The 23,014-nt window shown below is 36.1% G+C and overlaps 2 protein-coding genes across 5 annotated transcripts; one reads left to right on the top strand and one right to left on the bottom strand.

Annotated features, from left to right (window-relative positions):
• Window positions 1–442: 442 nt before the first annotated feature.
• Window positions 443–5,380, bottom strand: LOC112553538 (lysine-specific demethylase 8-like). The gene is made up of 7 exons (XM_025220818.1): window positions 4,859–5,380; window positions 4,331–4,482; window positions 3,398–3,567; window positions 2,305–2,465; window positions 1,276–1,434; window positions 797–892; window positions 443–611 (listed from the first exon to the last, which is right to left on the bottom strand). Exons 1-7 carry the CDS (start codon window positions 5,353–5,355, stop codon window positions 572–574), a joined length of 1,275 nt encoding a protein of 424 aa, XP_025076603.1. The 5' UTR covers window positions 5,356–5,380; the 3' UTR covers window positions 443–571.
• Window positions 5,344–22,442, top strand: LOC112553536 (zinc finger protein 532-like). Of its 4 annotated transcripts, XM_025220811.1 has the most exons (11): window positions 5,364–5,478; window positions 5,950–6,036; window positions 6,850–9,981; window positions 11,137–11,294; window positions 11,641–11,771; window positions 12,302–12,533; window positions 12,728–12,772; window positions 15,015–15,239; window positions 15,891–16,277; window positions 16,529–16,678; window positions 17,972–22,442. In XM_025220811.1, exons 3-11 carry the CDS (start codon window positions 7,902–7,904, stop codon window positions 18,617–18,619), a joined length of 4,056 nt encoding a protein of 1,351 aa, XP_025076596.1. In that variant the 5' UTR covers window positions 5,364–5,478; window positions 5,950–6,036; window positions 6,850–7,901; the 3' UTR covers window positions 18,620–22,442. The 4 variants fall into 4 exon arrangements, with proteins under 4 accessions (XP_025076593.1, XP_025076597.1, XP_025076596.1 ...); XM_025220808.1 differs by lacking the exon at window positions 5,950–6,036 and having other exon boundaries at window positions 5,344–5,478; XM_025220810.1 differs by lacking the exons at window positions 5,364–5,478; window positions 5,950–6,036 and adding an exon at window positions 5,592–5,754.
• The last annotated feature ends 572 nt before the right edge of the window (window positions 22,443–23,014 follow it).

A 23,014-nucleotide genomic window follows, 5' to 3' on the forward strand; every position in this document is an offset into this window, starting at 1 on the left:
GGGCCTTCCCACCATCTCTCTTAAGATTTAGTCTTTTATGATATGTACATTATATCGCAGATACACATTGGATATCAAACACACCCCTTTTTTCCTTATCTGTCATTCTTTCACCAAATGTTAAGATTAAATTTACCTTCAGAAAAATAGGGCATCACATTGTTTGCGATGGAGTAACTTATTTCCCTGACCTTATGATTTTCCCTTACCAAAAGGAAAACTAGAAATAAAAACATTTTAAAAAAGTTAAATCAGAGATCTACATGACTGTGATGTTTTTCATGTTTTGGTGCATGTTCGCCATCAATACTTTTCCCCGAATCAGTAACAGAATTATCTAAATTATCACTGCTAGATAATTCATTATCATCACTTTCCTTAATGCTTCCTGGTTTCTTTTGACTATCTTTTATCGAAGATTTTGTGGAACTTGTGGAGGTTATGAACTCTGGCTGTGCTGCTGGGGCACCAGTGCCATGGCTGCTAGGTGACTGTGAAGTGTTGAAACTGAATACGCCTGGGTACAGCAGGATAGCTCGGTCAATGTTGAAAGCATACAGTTCCTCCCATGTCACATATTCATCTCCATCACTGTCAATGAATGAGAAAAGCTGAAAAATAAAACAATACCTGTGAGAATGAAGGTTAAAAGTAGTCATATGTAGGACTGCTCACAACTTCTTTGCAGCAAGAGTTGTAAAACTCAGGCTTAAATATAACAACACAGATATAGAACCACACTACGTGTTAGCTACAACTTTTAACTAACATTCTTCCAAAACAAGACCATATTTACCTGTTTTGCTTCTTTTGAAACAGATGGAAATGCTTAAGAAACTCATCCAGCTGTAAGTCGTCATCCATCTCTTTAAATGCTTCTAACCATCTTGATCTAAACAATAAAGGAGCAAAAAGATGGTGTAACATTAAATGCTAGTCATAACGACAATATTCTAACTTATACATTACCAGAGCTTATCAATAACAGTCACATCAATATCACCATCACTCAAACCATTTAAAAACATCAAACCAGTTATCTGTCCACTCAAGATGACAAAACATTCACTGGTCAGACATAAAATGACACCAATCATTCAGTCAACAGATGCAAAATGATAATTGTTCACTTATCAGAAACAATGTAATAACACACAACCAGAAAGAATAACATGCAACAGCCGCAACAAAATATAGGGTAATTTCAGCATATCAAGTCAACTCTATTTTCAAAGATGTACAATACTGATTAATATTGTTCAAATATGGGCAAACCTAACAGCTTCATTGGATGATGCAAAACCAAATTTCTTTAGAGGTTGAAGCAACAAAGAGGAGTCCTTTTCACAATCATCGTCAAACTGCCATAGATGTGAGAACCAGAGGTTGATTGCTAGGGTGCGATTACCAAATGATGAGACCTGATGATACCACCTGTAACAAATAAATTTCAACATCATTATGTTTGAATTCACAAATAACTCCAAAATGTCTTGTACAAACAATTTTTGGCCAACATTATTTCTACAATCATGATTTATTACCATCCAATGCAAAATATTAGCCGAAGTCTTTAAATAAGAAACAATAAGATCATGTCTGTCTAAATATTAATTTTTGTGCAAAATCTTTTCTTGACTGCAAGAGCTAATTATGACTGTTTATTATGACTATGATGCTTCTGCCCCAGATATAGCCAAATAACCTTAATATGCTTAAATTAACATATCGTAGCTCACCAACTGGATAAGACCTTGTTGACATAAATATGTTTTTCTAATTTAAAATAGAAACATGATCTCATGATCTGTATTGAGAACTGCATTCCATTTGTTAAGGTAAATTACCAAAAGTACAAATCATATTAAAAATTCAGAAATGGAAACAACAGGTAACTAGATTTGGACTTTCTGAACATGCTTTTGAACATGTCTTGTATCAATATTTGTAAGGCTTACCAATACAACCTGAAATGATTATGTTGCAATCCACAAATACATGTGCACAACAGAGTTTTTCCAGAAGTATTTCTAACCTAGCTTTTATATTCCTTTTATTTTGCTCCCTTTGCCTTTTCACCCCAGAATGTGTGTAGAACAAAACTGACAACAATTTAAAACAGTAAAAATTGATTTCCACTCTAATAAAAATTTTAGTTAAAAATAATCCTCCCTTGGCATGCAGTCTGCAAAAAAAAAATATAGTGCTTTCCTGGCACAATATGCGAACATATTAAACTGCACAAGGAAAATACCCCACTTTTCATCTAATAAAACTGGCACAACAGTTAATATATTCACCCACTTGTATGGAATGTAAAGGCAGTCTCCAGCAGCTAGATGGACACGATACCAGGGTAGCTCCCTGAACTGTGAAAATTTGAACATGTCTACGGACTCCACATCTACCAAACTGTAATGACCTTCCTGTTCAAAGCCTTTTGATTCCACTTTCTTTTTGTAGATCTAATTAAAAAAACACACACAGGAAAAAATATTAAATACTAGTCCTGTTCTTTTAGCAACAGCAGCAATGATAGTATGTGCATATACCTTACATATTTCTTCACTTCAAACACACAAGCCCTCTCACTTAACATGGATACAATATAAGCTCACTGTTCCCTAAGGAGACAACAGTCTATTAAACAGCAAAATAGAGTACAATGAATAAGTGCATCCAACATTTTCCTAGTTATGTTTCCCTGACCATTCTTCATTTAAAATCATACCATTCCAGGCCAGTCAACAGAGAAATACTGCACTCAGACAGAAGATTAGTCATCTTTCATGTCCTAGTCAAAACCAGTGGTCAAGAAGACCAACCAGTAGTACTAGGTCTATATTTGTAATCTCATCACTGCAGTTCTCTCTCCACTGAAGAATGCTTAAATCCCCTTGTATAGAAGTGACTTTTTACTTTAAATGTCATTTTTAACTGGGGCCTAGATGACCAAGATACTTAAAAACTTTTGCAAAACTGTGTTAATGTGTAGACTTATTAGTTGTTGTGAAGCTGTGTTGGACAATCTCAGTAAAGAATTTGTTGAAGATTAAACATTTATGAAGTCAGTGCTTTGATAATGCTACATTAACTCCATCAAACATAATTTCTAATCCTATGCCATACTGTGCTACTCAATACTTTTTGGGTTTTTTAAAATTAATGATTACCTTGATATTATGTTTTAGTCAAATAAGTCAGAAGGTCAAATCCAAACATTTATCTCCTCTTTACAATGCATTTTCTACCTTTCTAACATAAACTGTCATACTCAGAACATTTCATCTTTACTCTATCTACATATCAATATGCATAAATAAAATGCATACAACATTCCACAAATTAATCCGACAAATTTCCCATAAATTGCCACTACACACCTAAAGCTAAATACCTGGTCAATCAATATAACATCTTTGACCCCATCTATGACACAGAGTAGGTTGTCAAGCTCATCATAGTGCAGCACTGATCTGAGGGGACCTCTGCCCATCCACATTACTGCTTCATGCAACAACCGCTGGAATCCACCACACTGAAGGGTCCGTGGTACTTTGACTAGATCTATATATGAGACCAAAAACAAAACTGTTTTTTTTTAAATGCAGCAATTTTTTCTACATATCTAACTCAAAATATTAAAATGCTTGCCAGCAGCTCAGAATTTTATGCAAAGATGGTTAACATTAAGCAATCTTAGGCTGCACTCACTACTACTATTCATTGGTGATTTTATTATATCAAATTGCTTTTAGGGAGAAAGGAGATGTGCCAAGATTCATCTATTCTTGTATGGAACTGAACTGGTGATTTACTGAATATTACAAGTACTTTCAGTGCATGGTGTGTTACCCCTGAAAGATTTTTTTTTTTGCTGAAGTGCACAGACTATTTGCTCTTGATGTTGTAAAGCATTCTGCCAGTATTTTAAGTTCCTTCCTAGCTGCTTATTGATTAAAAGCAGTCACACACATAATTTGTGTTGTATTGAAAAGACAATGAAATGAATTACAGAAATAAGAAATTTAATAGAGGTATTAATTTAATTATGAATGTATACTATGATTTCATTGAACAAGAGACAATGGAGATGAGTAGATTGAATAAGAGGGAGTAGGGTGTGGAGTTGTGTGACATTACTTAGTCTTTAATGAACCTCATAGAATGGATATTATTAGGGTTTTTTTGCATTAACTAAATGAGGCCTAGGACTTATAAACCTATATAACTAAATTTAAATCCCTGCCCAGTTTAGGTGCAGGTAAAATGGCTAAATTTTTGTAACTGCTGCTTCTATTTGTTCCAAAGTTTATGAAAACCTACTTACCAAGCATAATTCCTGAAAGGCTGTGAACTAAATAAAGATCATCATGAGGATAACTGTCCAAGAACTGGCTTAGTCTCATCCAATCAGCTCGACGGCTTCGAACCTCCTTTTTTCCCAGTTCAACACGAACCATTTCTTTCCCATAATGCCCTCTTGCAACAAAATATATTTCAAAAGTACTAACAGTATACAAAGAAACTTTAAGGGGAAAAAAATCAATATAGAGATCAGACCTCACTGGCTTAATACCCATGTTCTAGCTCAAAAGGCTGACAAAAAAAAAAAAAGGTGGTAAAAGTGAAAACTAAGGTGGCATAATGTTTTAAATAGCATTATTATATTATTACAAGTATTATTGCCAAATAGTGAAAATTGCTCAAAAGCAACTGCAGTGTGCAATATAGTAATACAGTCTCTATCATCAAGGATTTATGATCATGGTGACCATGTGCCAAATTTGAAACTTCTAATTTACTCCGTTTTTTACAAAGTTAACTGTTGCAGTCAGGTGTATAATATTTTGTTTACCTGAGATATTCATCTGTCCAGCTCTGGCCAGGATGGCCTGCATCGAAAAGAACTGACTTCATGTGGATAGGCTTGCTGGCTTTCACAAAATGACTATAAAACACTAAAGGAGTTGAAAATTTGCCAATAAGCGTCACGCCTAAAGGCTTCATGTGAGCGCCTAGAGCATGCTTGTGGCCAGCGGGAGGTTCGTATTTCGTTGTGGTTTCTTCGTAGGTCAAAATAAATGAATTCCAGGTAAAATACAGAATAATTATCCTAGCCCACATAGTTGATTCAAAGAACCTTCGACTTGAAGCCTTGTAACTCCGCGCGGTTCTACCGCACTTCCGGATGTCCTTCGGAGCCCATTGAAATCTATGAAATTTCTTTTTTTTTTTTAAATATTTATAACACATTGCAAAAATGTTGCTGTTGTACTTGTATGTTTCAAAGAGAAACAAAACTGATTTTATTTTATCCTCACGCGTCGCCAACAGCGGGAAAAAGACCCCCATCGCTCTTCGGGGACTGCTCACTCCCTTTCAGCACATTTATGTATTCATCCACATAGCAAGAAAAGTAAAAACTATCAGCCGTTCATCAAAAGCAAAGTATTTGCAACCGAAAGGGTACACCAGGTAAAAGGACAAAGTATTACACACGGATTAACATACATACAATTGCAGGTGTAACAGCATTGGGTTGATTAATACAAAATGAAAGTGGACATATTCCATCCCACACACTAACATCTTGGTAGTGTGGCAGCCATCTTCAGAGTTAACCACTTTTCAAGGGATTTTTATGGTGCATGTAACTCAGTTATCCAATTTCATTGTGGAAAAGCATTGAGTTTAGTAAAATAGATTATTTTGAGGTCTCACCAGGTTTCTTTACTCACAAAAGTGTAGAAGGTATGCATGCTGCTTTGTAATGTGATGGGATGCTCTTGGGAGAAGTACACTGAGATTAACTATATTTTTCATGTTGTAAATCAAGTCTTAATTACTGTAATTTGCAAAGAATCACCAGAGCATATAACTGGCTTTGAAAAGCACTTTTATTTCAAGATAAAGTGGATTTGAAATTTTTTTTATTTCTATTTTCAGATGAACATTATTAAAGTTACATTATTAATAAAACCATTGCAGGTGGTTTTGTGAAAGCAGCTAAAGGATATTTTTAATTACTTTTATGTAAGTGAAAATATCAGTTTTGCATACTCCTGGAGTAATCCATTTTTTTTTTAAATCAATATGACTTTAAAGGCTTTTCTCCTTTCATTAGGCATAGTTTAAAATTTCACTGGAATGTACCAGTGCAGACAAAGTGGCAACTTGCTGCTTTTGATTAAGGCAACACTTCTTTACAGTTTTAGGTTTTGGTTACTGGGTAAAATGTTTTTTAAACAATTTGGAAACTAGAAGATTTATGGAAAGCTCTCCATCTAATTCCAAGTTATATCACCAGAGCCAAAAACACATATGTAAAAATGTGCTGAAAATGTATGCGTGTAACTGTAAAAGACACTGTATATAGCCTTAATCTGTAAAATAGCTTAATTGCTCACATTTATGTTTCATATTGATTCATTTAAACTGATCAACCTTGAGGAAATGTGTTCAGCTTACGCACACTAGTGTAAATGACCAATCAATCAGATTTTCATGACTCATTTTCTCGGTTATCAGCTAATGCAGACCAGTTTCATATATATATATATGTGTGTTGTGTCAAAAAGGCCAAGTAAATGTAGAGCTGTATTTATATACCTTGTCCTCAATATCCAGGTCAGGGCTTCATTTGATAGGAAACTTGAGGATCCTTAACTATTGCACTCAGCTGCAAGAATTAGGCTAGTAACAGTATGCTAAAGTGGACATAACACAGTTACTTTTCAAGAGAGCACTCAGAACTAATCACTTTACTGCATTTTTTAAAGTGTAAAACTAGTTTCAATCCACTTGATAACAAAAAGATTGATGTCATTTTTTTTTTCTTTATTTCAGGGCCGTGAATAGTCTTGACCTACCAGAACATAAACATCTGTTCCACCTTATCTTTGGCTAAGACTGGATGCTTATGTCTTTCTATGTACTTTACAATCTTTACAAATGTCGTGGCAAAGTCACTGAAGCTCAGCCTGTCATAGGTGGTGTGCATCTTTCACGTTTCTGGAAGCAAAATTATGTGACTAGGAATATGCTCTCAGAGTTGGACAGTGACCTAGTTTCGTATAATAACACAGCATCACATGTAAAGTGCTGCAGCTTGTACTTATCCAGAGCTGAGGATATGGCACAGAACGGATGCTTGAGTCCAACCTTAAATGGAGGATATGTGCATAGCCAAAAAGAGAAGGAAGGTATAGAGATAACAGAATTTGCACCTCGTACTGAAGAGTGTGAAATGAGCCTACCCATTACGGATGAAATGACTGACAAGTCTGTTGACTGTTTAGACAGAGATGTGGATAGCCTTCTACCTGCAGACAAGGGCTCTCATGACTCAAAATCCATAGACAGTTCTTTGGATGATCCAGTGTCTCATCAGGAAGAAGACACCGATTCTGACCAGTCGGATGAAAAAATAATTACTCTTTCAGAGGAAGATTTGTTTGCAGGTGAAGGATCTTCGGATTTAGTTATCACAAATGTCTGTTCTGTTAAAGACAACAGAGGCAGTGCCATTCATGATAACCCAAGGAATGTAGGTGCTACGTGCTCCGTTGCTTTGGACACAGTAGTAGTAAGCAGTGATGAGTCAAATGACAGAACTCATGGTGAAATACTTTCTGATGCTAGAAAGACTAGTACCAATGGCACTTCCAAGTTTCCATCATCATCAGATGTTTTAAATTTCAGACAAGCTACTTTGAAAAAGACAACCAGCCACAGTGAGATGGCAGATAAAGAATTATCCTCAGTTGATAAATCTTTTATAAAATTGCCTGGAGCTTCTGCTAGCATAGATCAAAAATCATCTTGTTTGCTAGAAAATTGTGTGTCAACAAACATGTCATGGTCAGCTAAGTCCCCAGCCACTGCTTCAGAGTGTACTAATGGAGCTAATTCGGAAAAATGCAAAGTCCTATCTTCAGAAAGTACACCTACCAGAATGGCTTCTAGGCTTTTTGAAAGAATCTCTTCTCCAAAAGAAAAGCATGAGAGATGGGGATCATTACAAAAGGAAGTGTGATGGATCTTCACCATCTTTGCGTATGTCTGAAGAAGGAGCCACTTTAGGATCCTTTGCAGAAGTGAAGAGACCTAAAGCTGCAATGCTGGCATCTGCAGTGAGCAATGAGCATGCTGAATGGCTTGGAAATGGGAAGAGTAAAGAAAGTGCTCTCTGCAGCAGTGGCTCTACTTCATCAGTTGTTTCAAAGGTATTTTCTGATTTGCCATTTGCAAAACGTGTGCTTAATGGAGAAGAAAATAAGCTTGGGGACTCAGGTAAACATCTAGGGAAAAAGAGAAAAGTGGGTGAATTGCCAAACCAATCACCAACTAGCTGTGGAAATATTAAGAGGAGTGATGTTACCATCTTGTCAGATGTTTCAAGGCTGATTGAAAAAGAAAAATCTGGTGGTTTTGTTAATATTGGTTCGGTATCAGACTCTTCAGTACCCTCATGTAGTACTGGCAATTCTGGAAAGCAGCAAACAGCTAGGAAAAAGGTCACCAAATCATCTCTTAACAGCAAAGTTGGCATGATGCAAGCATCTTCAAAGAGTCAGCCTTTGCGAATACTGCCTAGAGTCTTACCTGCACCAGCACATGCAGATTCAAACAGCAGTTTAATGGTGGTACATGTGAGAGACTCTAATATAGCTAATGAAAGAAAAGAAAACACAACTATAAGCTCAGCAGCTATGCCAACTGCTACATTCACCACATTAGGAAGTGTCTCAGCACTAGGGACAAATAGCTCTGCTGAGCATTTTCTGTCTATATGTGGTCACTTAGTTAATATGGAGGATTTTAAAAAGCTAATCGACACTAACATTAAAAATGTTCCACAGATTATTCAGGTACCTCTGCCTGATGGAACCTCTCGTTCATTTACTGTTATTTTTTCCCCAAAAATTCAAACCCCAGAGACTAATCATACCACACAGGAGGGAATAACTCCAGGAAAGCCATCTCCAGCAAGTAGCACCAATGCATCTTCCATTCCAGGAAATATCACTTTATCACATAGTGTACGTTCTTCTTTACCAAGCACCTTTCTTTTAGCTTCTCTGCCTTTACAAACAGTTGTGCCAGCAGTTTCAGCTCCTGCAGCAACAAAAACAGTTACATCACAGGGGACAAAGCATTCTGCGATACTCCCAACCATTTTCTCAAAGTCTTTGTCTCATCCAAAGGGTGTTCCAATGTCTTTTTCAAAAAAGACAACTGCACAGACATCACAATTCCGGAAGATACAACCCAGGATCCTTAGAAAAGCAGCCCCCAAGCAGAATGGGACAATGGCACCAGCTGCCGTATCGTCAAATTTGGAAGATTCTGTTGCAAAGGATATAGAGTCTGACGTGACCATTGAGGATGTTTCAGTCTTGCTGCAGCGCACTAATCCCATTGCAACCTATATCTACGACCCAGGACATCAGATATCCCACATCCAATCTTGCATAGAATGTGGAGACTCTTTCTCCACAGCTGCTGGCTATACTAGCCACATGAATCGGATGAGCATCGTGATCCGATATGCCTGTCGCTTCTGCTCTCTGGCAATGGCTTTCTTCAACAAGTGTGCCTTTATGTCTCATCTACGCTTGCATGCAGATGCAGGGCAAAATGAAGAGGACAGTGCAGCCTTCAATCCCAAGAGCCACACCATTTCTGTTTCCTCCCTGCCTAGCTTTCTGTTGCCTGCAGTTGGACCACATGTCTTTGGTCCCACTGTCGATGACCTGAATGCGCCTATTGACTGCTCAGAGTGTGGGTTATCTTTACAGAATGCAGATCTACTTGCTGTGCACTTTGGTGCAAATGTGCAGCAATGCAACTTTCTGCATACTTGCCAGTTTTGTGACATGGAGCTTCCAAGTTCATGTGCTTTAAAAGCCCATCTTCGCCTACATGACAACAACAGATTGGTGCATGCCAGGCCTCACTACGTCTGTCCTGAATGCGGTAAAATCAGCAGCTTAATGTTCACATTAAGGCTTAACATTTTCAGTTACTTCATGTAGTCTTTATAATATTTATGAGTTTTACTGAAAAGTTGTTTTCATTCTTAGTACTGTCAGTTTAAAGTACAGGTAGTCCTCAACTTACGACGTTGATCCGTTCTTACACGGCATCGTAAACTGAATTTCGACGTAAGTCGGATCCTACGTTCGTACACTACTGAACCATAATAACAGTACAGTACTGCAAACACTTAGCCTATCCAAACACCTATCCTAACACAGTACCCTACATAATTAGCAATAAACATAAGTACAGTAAAATATTGTGCAGTACAGTTATCACTGTCGCTTTCATAGGAGCAGATTCTTTCACATGTTCAAGGATGCGATTTTTATCCTTGATAATCGTAGCGACAGTCGAACGACTAAGTCCTAATGACCTGCCAATTTCCCACCCCTTAATTTTTTTTTCATACACTTTCTCCTCTTTTTCTTTCATTGTTTCTCCCTGTGGACTGTCTTCTTTTCATCGCTAATTTTTCCAATCTTCAAAGAAAGTAAAAAAAAAATAGTCCCGTGATGCAGTTGTAAGGGATTCAGATGGTAGAACCCTTACCCTTATTCTTTTGTGTATCTGTGCCCTTCTCCCTCACTGCCTTGCTTTCCCCAACCTTTTTAGGAGTCAGATGCCCACTCCACAGCTGGGTTAACTTGGGGCATCACGGGTTATAAAACTGGTTAGCATGCATACCTTTGGGTTTGAGCGCTGTTTCTCTAACTACTAGGTCAATTTTTAAGGGGATGAAAGAAACCCATCATTGCAATACATTTTGGTTTTCCAATAGGCATCAATAAACATTCCAGGTCTGTTGCCAAGTAGATGGCTATTTAACAAAATTCAGACAGTATAGACTTTGAAAAACTTAGGTTTCCTCTTTGTATCCCTTTAAGACCCTGCCATTGAGCATCTATCATTAGCATTTGGACCCATGTTACTGACTGTTAGCATGTAATCGCATGCTAAAGCAAAGTTAGTTTAATGTATAGCAACATAAATGACTAGCCTCTTAGTTAAATTTTATTGCCTTTATATGCAAAATGTACATATCAAAATGTCCTAGCTGTTATAAAACCATTTGCATTGTTCATATTGCAGGACTTTCTTTTCCTGCTCAAGCATCTTTGTACCAGCATCTGCTCTCAGCATGCGTACACTTTTCACGCCTTGTTTGCCTTAAGTGCAAAATATGTGCAGAGATTTTCTCTTCACAGTATTCAATGCGCTGCCATCTTCTGCAACATCATATTGAAGAGGTGGGTAAGGAATGTTGGGTTAAGTTCTGCCTGTGTATCACAAGAATGGTGCCTGGAGGTAGGCAAAGGCTGGTCTCCAGAAGAGATATTTGGAATATTCAGATCCCAGACTGTAAAGCATGTTTCTTCATTTCAGAGAGAGAATTGGCAGTTGCTACAGTGCATAGGAGAGATCTGTTCAGTTTAAACATTTATCCCATAAACTGAAAAATACAATAAATTATTTGTGATTTTTTAAAATCTTTTTTCTCCTTCCTCTCTCACATACACACATGTGCATTCACACAATTCAGCACTTTGTTCTTAATTTGTTTATTGAAAGTATTTAATCTTCTTGTATGTGCAGGCAGACCATGAAGAGGAGCATGTATCTGCACGGTACATCTTTGCCTGTAATTTGTGCAAAGATGTAGTGTGCCATTTCCCAACTAAGGATTGTCTTCGTAAACACTTCTCAAGCATACAAAATTGCTATAGGTTGATAAATATTTTCCACCTATCTCTCTCTCTTCCGCACATTCACACTATCTCCATTTCTTTATCACATCTACCCTCCATCACTGACACATATTACACATTTATTCGCAAACATGCATGTGCCTAAATATCATCAACAGGTCACCACGCAGTTAGCTATTGGCAGAATGTGTTTTGAGAACCAGCAAAATGTCATTTCTCTCATCCTGAAGCAAAAGATGCTAACTTTGTGTACACGAGCTACAAAGCTCTTCATATTCTTGCTTAAATCAACATTTTAGTGCTTTTTTTTTTTTTGTCGTTTGCTAAATCTTTGCAGTTTGACAAGATGTCTTCTGAATCTCAGAGATTTCTGATTTACCATTTTTCGTTGGCTTGCTGTTAATCATGCATCATGTGGTCTAGGAATTCTTCTAAATTACAAAATGGTCAAACCCTTATTCTCCATTTTTACATCCTAAGCTATAATAATAATACTTGTAATACAGAAGGAAAGTTGTCATCCACATGTTATTTTTCCTTTTGTACAGGTATAAGTGTGTGATTTGTTCCGCTGGTTTCATCTTGCTGTCAGAACTGTGCCAGCATATAAACATGAGACATTCTTTGCACAGTGGCCCATCAGAACAGGAGAATACAAATAGTACTAAGTTTAGGCCTGATGCTTGCCTTCCTTTCAACATGTGGCAAGTAGTTCGTCAGTCTTCAATTGACGTGACCGTCAGCAAATTGCTAGATGTCAGATTTACTCCAGGTGATGAGGTAACAGTAACTTGTATATCTGTATGTGAGGGAGAGAGAGAAGTGGGAGTGCTTCAAGCATTACTTTTGTGAAAATTATGAAGCTTGCAAGATGATGCAAATATGACTGCAGTTACATTTCAAATTTTTACATGCACTCCCATGAATGGAGGGAGCATATTTTTTGTCAATAATTTTTTTACATTTCCCTGCAGGATTCATACAGAGTATTGAACATTTGGAAGAGTTTTCGAAAAAAGGTAACATTGCGTATAAAGCTGGAAATGTTCGGGAATTTTGGCAGGGATGAACAATTTCATAATTGCATATACATGTAAAAAAAAAAATAATCCATCACCCAGACAAATATTTCCATCAGAATAAACTCATTCCCAATGTAAACATAATCAAGATACTGAATAGTTTGACATGGCAACATGTCATGCTGTTGGTACAAAAATATATAATAAGGCCACAGTTAACACAAAAAACTTCAGAAAGCATTTCTTCAGATATTTTTTTTCATTTTGCATAATTTTTTTGTTGTTTTCATTTATTAAGCCAGAATGAAAGCTAATAAGTTTTAGTTCATTCCTTGTTGCTCCTTTGAGGAACATAGGGCCGCAACAACACCTCGCCAGCAGACCCAGTTTTGGGCAGCCCCCTTGAAAGCTAATAAGCAGCTATAATATTAATTGAGCATGTATATTACACAGCTATACAACAAAAGTAATTTGCACTCTCTGTGCTGACCAGTGATAATAAGGAAGTTTGTTAAAATCTAGGTCATGAAGCATGATTGCTGAAAGAAATACCTATTTTCACACTGTACACAAAGTATAGACAGTTCTTAAACATTTTATTAGAGAGTTTAAATAGTATCTTTGTATTGTCAAAAATCCATTTTCAAGTGGGTAACCAGTTTGCTATCTCTAATGTGTTGCTCCGCAGTTTTATGCTCTTAATAAAAGAACGTTTAGTTTTTAAAGGGAGAAGACCTCTAAATGAATCTTTTTTATTTAGTTTTCTGCTATTGCACAGTATTTCAAGTATTGCAATCTTATGGCAGTTCCAATATAAGCAGATATGCAGAGAAGGAGAGGGTAAATCTGAGCACAGTGTATGTCTGTGCAAATTGTCTTGAGTAGAAGTAGTAGCGGTAGAAATGTTTGCTCTTTTTAGTGCTGCCTTGTGGTGCAAATGCTGGAAACTACAGTTGCACACCTGCATTTGACTACATTATTGTGACTATGAACAGTATTAAAATATGAGGGAAATGGGAAAGTGTTTGTTAAGCCCATGTTGGCTAAACAATATGCATACAGAGTGAATTGTACCAACCTATTAGGGTTCTGGAAATAGGGTACAATAATTATTGACTATGAAAATGTGTTTGTCTTCGGTGTCTAGTCTGCTTTATGTAAATCCATAAATCAGACAGATTCCATTCCTTTTTCTGCTATGGATCTAAGCTCTAAAATTATTTACCCTTCAAATACAATTTAGAACATATTTTTCAGAAGTGTTATTTGTAAATATGTTTGATATTGTAATTCTTATATTGTAAGTGTGGTACAATTTTGTATAATATAAGTTGTAAATTTGGCACAGTTTGATATATCAGTGTGTGCAATGATTATCATTGTTGGAAGGTAGGTTGTCTTATTTTATGAATGGTGTACATGGCTGAATTAATGCATCTAGTATCTGTAGAATAGGCACCTAATAAATGCTGGTCATTACTTTTAATTATATAAATAAAATTTATTAGATGTGAGAATTTCACTTAGGATTTTCTTTTTTGCATAAAATTTCATATACTTTAAATTCTGTTGAAATGTGGTAATGTTCCATTGGCATCAGCTGAAAACTGGAAATTTGTACAACAAATATGAGGGAGAAAGAAATCAGTAAAAGCAGTTTTGTCCAACTCGTGTTTACCTTAAAAAGAATTAAAATCATACTTATGAAGTATTAACGCTGATATCATCACAAACTTTTTATATATCAAATTCACTTTGTCTTTATTTTTACTTTTCTGGTGTTTTATATATTTGTTCACGTTATCTTTTCTTCTCTTTTTATTTTTTTTTGTTTTTTGCTGCGCAATGAGCATTCTGAATGGATACCTGCACATTACAAATAGACATCATCATCATCATGTTGTCAGTCAACAGAAAGTAGATTTATTTGATTGGGAAACAAAATCAAAAGCTACAGTTTGTAAACCATTTTATATGTATGTCAACAGTGTATAATTTTTACCAGTGAATGTCAGGGTTAAAGTGGGTCTGGAAAATCTGAAAGATGGTTTAGAAAAAGTCAACCAAGTCAACTCTCTCCCTAGCTTATTCTGTCATGCTTGGCAACCAGGAGGCTCATTTTACAGCTCACTGCAGTGTGGATTGTGTGGCATCCATTGGTGGCCCTAAGCATGGGGCTGAAATCGGTGATAGAATGCTGTCTTGATACATGCTAATCTTACAATCACCTCTGTTGCAGACAAAGTCCCCCAAAAACATCAGAGTGGATGCATTTTTCTGCCCTTTTTGTGGCTTCACACCCTCTTCTATTGCATTAATAAAGCAGCATTTAAACTATCATCGAGTTTGGAATAAACCTGTTTGCCAGATATGCTGGCGTGGGCATTTCTTTACCAAAGTAGATTTTCAATATCACAGTGAGCTTCACACCAGCAAAAGGACCTCCAACATGAGAAGACAGAATGTAAGTGTTTTATTAAGATTGTTTTAAAACATTTGCAGTTTTTTTGGCTGGCTAGGTATAATACGTCAAACTTTTCTGTCCCCATCCCAATCCTCAAGAAACTGCTGTTCCCTACAGTTCCTCAACAAAAGCTGCAATGTGTCTCAATCTTTTAAGTAACTTAAAGCAGTGTTTAAACTTTAAAGAACTATATTTCCTGTTTTAGGTATTATTAGGTAACATCTGTGAAGAGTTTATTTTGTAAAGCACCCTTACGACTCATCTACACTTTCACTTCATTTTGTCAGTAATGCTCACCCCACACATCCCTTTTATGTCTCTCACTTTTATTTGTTTACCAACATGTCTTTTAATGTGAAAATTTGGATTCCTAAGAAATTTTTTGATTATTTTATCTTTGGAGATTTGATTTGTCTTATTATTCTTATTCCTTTTCACCCTCAGTGGAACATAGGGCCGCAACTAGGCCAAAAAAAACCCCATAAAAGTTCTGCACACTTATTTTGCGCACTTGATTTTTTCTTTTTTTAATATATGTATATACTGCAGCTGTATCACTCTATTTTTGCTTGATATCCTGGTTATTATGATCAACTGCTAAGATGTTTTTGTTTCTTCTTCAAAGAAAATGTTTGAAATTTCTTAATTCAGGGCATCTCTCAAGAAGACTCCACAATTTCAGAAGCTTCATCAAGTCTTGTAAAGATTTTATCCTCAAACCCCATCCTGGATACAAGTCAGCCAGCAGTACTAAGTCATAGTAGCAGTAAATCGGATGAGAGTAGCAGCTCCTCAAGTCTGTGTGACAATGTGTCATTATCATCAGATGATGATGAGGAGGAGGAGGATGGAGAATGTGCAGGAAGAAGATTGTTGAAGCTTCCACCTTTATTATTTGACCATGACAGTGAAGATCAGTCATCCAGCAAGCCATTCCACACCTGTCATCTTTGTGGTTTAACCTACAGATCTCAGGAGATGCTCAGAAATCATTATAGTCATGCACACATTGGCCATAAGAATGTTTTTGTCTGCTTGGTAGGTATTTTGTCTGAAAGCTAAGTTAATAGTGTTCTTAAAGTGATAGAAAATTGGATTTTTATGTGTTTGTTTCTCTTTTTACACTCTCCAGTATAGTTGAATGCATTAACATTTTGGAGATTTTAATAATGTTAAGTGGAACTTGTTGGATGGATGAATACCGAAGGTTTATTTGTATAGTCAGTCTTTTACTTTTGATCAGGTATATTTTGCAAGATAAAGTGTCAGCCTTTTGTGTTTTTTGTTAGGTTTGTCGAAAGAGAAAAAAAGAGCGACCCTTCCCCAAGAAAGATCTTCTTGTAAAACATTGTATTCGGAAGCATCGTCTCTCAGCAAAAGAAGCAGAGAGAATGGTTAGCAAGGAAGCAATTCAACCACTTATGCTTATGCCAGGAGAGGTGAGAAAATAAAGTTTAATACTTTGTTATAATGCAGCGTACCGTGAAGGACAATGTTTTTCTAATAATCATGCATTTGATTTTGGGATTTTGCATAGAAGCACTTTATTGTAATTTGTATACTGTCCATTATAAGATGCATTACCAGTGGTTCCCAGAACCAAAACGGAACAAATTTTAGCAGAAATTTTGACAGTTTTGTTTTTGATGTCACTGGCATTGACTTCATTATATAGGACACCCTGCAGCAGTTCATTTATCAGATGTCATCTATTTTACTAGGCTGGCGATGTGCATCTTAGTTACTGATTTGACAAGATTGACTTTGATTCAATTTTGTCATAAAATCACAAAAGAGTTGCAAATTCAAGGGCCAAAGAACACCAGAAGTTAAAGCTGCTACTTTACAGTCCTATAGCAGCAATGTGTAAAAAGAATTATAGATAAATCATCTATCCATGACCTAGTATATTTTCACTCCTAAAGTAAAAAGATTCTTGCCAGCATCTAGTCAGATACAACATTTCTCAAAGCATTTGACTGAAGTGATGTCACTGAGCAGCAGGCATGTCAGTCTGCATCATCTGCTCATTGAGATGCTTCCATTTCTTACAGTATATATGAGAACGATTTCATGAATTTAGTTTAATGTCTCCAAGGCTATGATAAAACTGTTGTCTTTTGTCACTGAACTATCTCTACATTGTGATATGGAAAAAGTGAAAACTTACTGATGAAATCTTAATCACACACCTAGCAAACAAGAAGTAGCATAATTCTAGCAAACAACAGCCACAACAAGTAGCATAACACTAAGTGAGACAGCGCCACTCTCTCCACTTGGGTGGGCTGATGCACCTTGTCTTAATTATAGATAAAAGATGCTTTCATTGCTAGTTTAAGTTCACAGAGTAGATCTATATTATCAATATCTGTAAAGAAAAAGAACATTAACCATTCCATATAGTCTTTAAGCTCCAATGGAATTGCGCACAAATTAAAAAAAAAAGGATTGCACTTGTAACCAGTCTGATTATAAGTACACTGTTAGCATTTTGTGTCACTCAATATCAGAATATAGTAAAGTGTAGTGGCTGACATCATTTCATTTTCGTAAGAAATGCATCAGCATAATCTGTGCATAAATAAGTTGTCTTATAATCATTGATGGAATATTTTCGTCCAAGACTGGATTTAAGATTAAATCTTGAGTATGTGAAAGTAGATAAATAAATGCTTATTTGTCAATGACTCCAGTGTATAAAAAAAAATAAAAGTAGCTTTGTATTTCAGCTTTTTCCAGTTCCTGGTCAACAGCAGCAGTCACAAAACTCTGCTGCTAGGTCCAGTGCAGGCAGCAGAGAGACAGCTCCAGTCAAACGCTTACGTGTGACAGGAGATACAAGGCAGGACTTCATCTGTGCTAAGTGCAGTTTTTCTACTGGCATTATGGCAGAATTTCGGTCCCATATTATTACACACACAGTATCAAACTGTGTGCAGTGTTTAGAGTGTGGTCTGTCATTCAGTGTTTTGACTTCACTGAAGAAACATCTGTTCATGGTGCATCGTATCCTGCAGCCAGACAGGTATGTTGAGGAAAATCAGATCAGGATGACTGAGCCATCAGAGGAAGTGTCCACCCATCTGAACCTTTTCCAAAGCTTTCATCAAAAGGAACTTCACAACTTGAACCCTGAAATGTTTCACGAAGCCATGGACAGGCCAGAGGTAACAGAGCCTCAGAAGAGTGAGAATCCATTGGAATGTACAGTTTGTTACCGTGGGTTTGAATGTGAGAGTCAGTTAAAGACACACATGAGAACACATGGCATGGCTTTCATACGATCCCGACGAACCAGAAAGAAAGAGCACAACAGCAGAAATGAAGAGGAGACAAAAGTTAGTGAAGCTTTGGCAGACAGCAAGGTCACTATCTAGATGTCAGCAGCAGCTGAATGTCTTCTGCATACCTTTACTCTTTGATTCTGCTATGCTGTTTATTTCTAGCTTCATCAAAACTTCCTGAAAAAATTTGCAGGAATTGAATATAACTTGGCAGTGCGTGTGTGTGTTTATTTGTATATACACGTGCACACACATCTGCATATTCATACTTGCATATAGATTTCCAATTTTATTTTCTCAGTTTCTGTTTATGGCACTGCCAGGTATCAGGGAAGAATGTATAGTTCTTGCTTATGTTTTTAAAGTGATGAATTAGAGAAAAGCTAATGACATGTGCCTTTATAAACATTCTTACTTTGGGTGTACTTTTGACATCCACAATTGTCAGCATCCTTGCTTAAACGACTCTGGCAAAGAACATGTCTATGCATCTTGGCTTTTACAGTTACATAAAACATGAAGAAACTTTTTATTGGTACTGATACCAGATACAGATTGCCTTTTCTGTTGACTATTTGGCAGTGTCATGCACAAATCTGTGTGATTTTTTCAGAATATCTTTTACATCTTAGTTCTCATTTTTTGCACCATAGTTTAACAGCTTCAGTGCATTGCAGTGGAGAATAATACAAAGGGAAGAATCTCATACTTTAATCATGGGCTGTTTTTCTCTTAGAATCCTCTCCCTTGACCATTTTTTTCCTCATCTTTCTGGTTTTTCCTATTTGGCTATTTGATTGTAAAGGAAAATAAAGTGCACGAGAGCCTCACTGGAGAGAATGCATGAGATGCTTCGGTGTACAAAGCAGGAAATAAATCCTAGTAGATGCATCTTCATACTTCTCATTTGTGAACTACTGATGTATTTTGTGCTTTGTTGGTAGAAATTTTATATGAAAATCACTATTATTGACATTTTTTTTAATGTATTGCTGCTGAAAAAAAAATTAAGGAAAAGCTCATTGTTACACGAATCATTGAGTATTTTATGAAATGTTCTTTAATATTTGAGTTAGTTATAATTGTTTCTTTTGCGGGTTTGTAGGTGTTTGAATTTAATGTGCGTTAGTGCAAAGTACCTACAATGTTACCGAGGCGTATGCATAATCAAGCCAGGTGTAAAAGAGATCAGCTGCTGTTGTACATCACCATACAATGTGCACAATATCTTACTAAGCATCATGTGAATAAGTAACACTTGGTTGTAGTTGATGGATATGTATTCTCATATTTCTTCATACTTATATCAAAAATGCGTGAGAATATTTTGTTTCAAAGTTTGCAGATATGGGAGTTTTCCCATCAGTTGACATGAATTCCTTTAGCTTTTTGTTGTTCTGTAAGCAGGGCACCAGATGCTACCTGAATAGTTAACACAAAGCCATCGGCTAAAATGATCATAATTTATAAGCATTTTATTTACTTCTTTTTAACCATCTAACTAGCAGTAATTCCAGCAACATGCTGTGCACATAGCAATAGGTTTGAAGCTTGGAACTTGTAGATGAGTATCATGCAAATTTCTGAAGTGAAGTCTGAGGTATCAGAACATGTAAAGAATGAAGAAACTGGATGTTTTAAGCTAGATCTAGCTATTATATATCATGTGAAATTAATATAGTTTATGATACTCACATATGTTAACCTAGTAATGTCAAGAATACTTTTATGTTTAGATCCTTTCTCCCTTCTAAATTGGATCTTAGTCTTTTTAACAGCATGCTGCTGACTGCTTATGTATGTTGTTTAGTGTGAGATGTCTCCAGTCAAGAAAAGGGTAGTCCATTGGCATAAAAGTTAGCACCTGTCACCAGTACATTAAGAGTTGGTTGACCTGAGTTCAGCTCATCTTCTTGAGCACACTGTTTTTCCTCTACATGTGCCATCTGTTTACAGGGCTGGCTGCCTTGCTGTGATATAGCCTTAGTTGCTGGCTCAGCATAAAACACCAATGCCCACCACCACTACCTTCAGTCAAGAAAAAGGTTTTATTCCTCTTGATCAACCACTTAATATGATAGTGTGTTTTCTCAGACTTTGTTTTTTTTTTCTTTTTGCAGGGGTAGGTCAGGATAGAGTCCCTTCATCAACATATTAAGCACCAGCATTGCCAAATGGTCTGATACTTTGATTCTAATTTGTGAATTCAGAATGCCTGCCATTACAATGAGAGTACAGTATTATGATTGTGGTATGTTCAGTGTATGAAGGAATTTCCTGGAGTTTTCTTATAGATTTATTGCACTTCATATGTTGCATGGGACCCATATATCAATGATTGTCCTTAATCTGCATAAATTGTGCTGTTGATTTAGCTTAAGCATTAAAGTTTCATTTTTTTTTAAATCATTTTTTTCAGGACTATTGCCATTAATTCTTTCAAGATTCCTCCTTTTTCCTGCTCACATATGCTGTTCTCATTTCCCACCTTAAACCTTTCATCTGCTTCTGCCAGTTTGCAACAAAAATCGGCATGCAAAGTGCTCATCAGTGTTGTGGGCAGAATGAATTATTATAAAGAGATATTTCCTTTTGCTGGCATGTTTTCAAAAGTGCAGTGAATATTAACACAAGTCAATGCTAAAAACAATACATAGTGCAATACTATGTTTCTTTTTTATTAGAGACTATAACGTGAATGTCATCAAGCATTCGGGACATCTTGCCAACAATTTCAATAGCTATGCAGGTAGAAAATGTTTTAAATCATGTGGAGTCACAATCCATTAATGCTTGTGTCCTCTTTTCATGTACAAGGATACCAATAAAATTTTGCTCAACAGGTTTGTGGACAAGGAGAATAAATACATGCATATAAATAAAAATCTGGTGTGATTTGGTTTTCTGGGATTGTCTCAGTCAGCCTGACAATTTTATAATGGCTGAATTTTGCAAACAGAAGAATCAAAACTAGCAGAAAGTGCAAGTTATTGACTTTATTTTCATACTTTCTAATACAGTTCTAAAATCAAATTGTTTACAACTTCATGCACACTATGTATGCATACATGTGAACAAAAATAAATATGCCATGTTTAAGTAACTGTACAATTGAAATTGGTGCTGTCATCATTTAAAGCTAAGTTATGCTTTTTTCTCTACCAGTTATTTCATTTTTCTTTAATTACAAAACCACTTTGAAACAAATAATGACCACAACCATATATGTTTACATTTCATTTGCTTATTAACTTGCATCATACCATTCACATCTCACAAAGCGGCATGTAGCTTACCAAAAGAGATTCAAAATTATGCAAAGACAGTTTTGTGCCATCTTTTTTGCACATAAATATTTAGTTGCCAAAACAGTGCAAGGGACCTGGAACGCACTTGTTTAGAAAAAATAAAATGGGCAAGATGTTGGTAATGATTGTGTAAACCATTTAATGCTGAAGTATCAAGTGTGCAAATTTCGATTATGCATGATTTTAAACGAAAACTTTGTGTATGTGTTCACATGTTCATTGATGTTTGTAGCTCCAAAATAATTCATCCACTCATTTGCACACATGCATCCAAAGAGCTATGTACATCTGGAAAAAAAAATTGCTTTGGTTATTCTATCACATAACTTGACACAAAAAGTGCATGGGCTTCTTTAAACTTGAAAAGTATTTTGGAATTCTCTTTGATCCTATCAAAATCCTAAACTTTCTTCACTAGATGTGTGGCAAAAATGGATATATTGTTTAATAAGTGGATATGTTGCTGTTTAATACATTAAAAATAATGGTAAAACTAAAAATCGTATCTCCTGCTCAGCAAAAGTAGCACCAGTCAGAGCTATGTCCATGCTGAGCAGCTAGAGTACATAATTTTCATAATATAAACATGCATGTACAAAAATATTACTTGCCAGATCAATTTAAAATTTGCTCATTTGCTCATGAAAGCCATCACTCTGAGGTCTACTACATAAATTGAACAAATCCAACAGGTTGAAATATTTTCTAAAATGAAATGGAAGACATCGCCTGCATTTCTATTTAAAACATTTTTTATCGCTATAGTCACTTTGTAATTCCTTTCTCATCCCTTAACTCATCTACCAAAACTGAACAAATTTAGAAAAGCCTCAGCATGAAAGGCACCGAAGGTCCATAGGAACATGGGAATAAAATACTTTTTGTTTGTAGTTCATAGACTGAGTTCTGTTGCTTGGTACTCATTCACTCCCACCAAACCTCCAACATAATCTTATTCTCAAGCTGTAATGGTGACTTAAATATACTTAATAAATGTCATCATGGCAATGGCTTTCAATGAAAGCACAGCACTTTGTTATCTGGGAAATGTAGCAAACACAAAACATTTTCATAAGCGTATTCACCTGTTTCATTTTTCCTGCAATAATTACAAGCATACGAGCTGTCTCTCTAGATCCTGATAAAATATGGTTCCCTAAAAAACTATTTACAAAGTTAT

The sequence above is a fragment of the Pomacea canaliculata genome, linkage group LG13 (genome assembly GCF_003073045.1).
Source record: "Pomacea canaliculata isolate SZHN2017 linkage group LG13, ASM307304v1, whole genome shotgun sequence".
Lineage (NCBI taxonomy): Eukaryota > Metazoa > Mollusca > Gastropoda > Architaenioglossa > Ampullariidae > Pomacea > Pomacea canaliculata.

Coding starts and splice junctions, on each gene's coding strand:
- LOC112553536 (XM_025220808.1), top strand. CDS start 7,902: ATGGAGCTAATTCGGAAAAATGCAAAGTCCTATCTTCAGAAAGTACAC. Junction 11,772..12,301: donor AGCATACAAAATTGCTATAG/GTTGATAAATAT, acceptor CCTTTTGTACAG/GTATAAGTGTGTGATTTGTT. Junction 12,534..12,727: donor GATTTACTCCAGGTGATGAG/GTAACAGTAACT, acceptor ATTTCCCTGCAG/GATTCATACAGAGTATTGAA.
- LOC112553538 (XM_025220818.1), bottom strand. CDS start 5,355: ATGGGGGTCTTTTTCCCGCTGTTGGCGACGCGTGAGGATAAAATAAAA. Junction 3,568..4,330: donor CCTTTCAGGAATTATGCTTG/GTAAGTAGGTTT, acceptor TCTCATATATAG/ATCTAGTCAAAGTACCACGG. Junction 893..1,275: donor TCATCCAATGAAGCTGTTAG/GTTTGCCCATAT, acceptor TTTATTGTTTAG/ATCAAGATGGTTAGAAGCAT.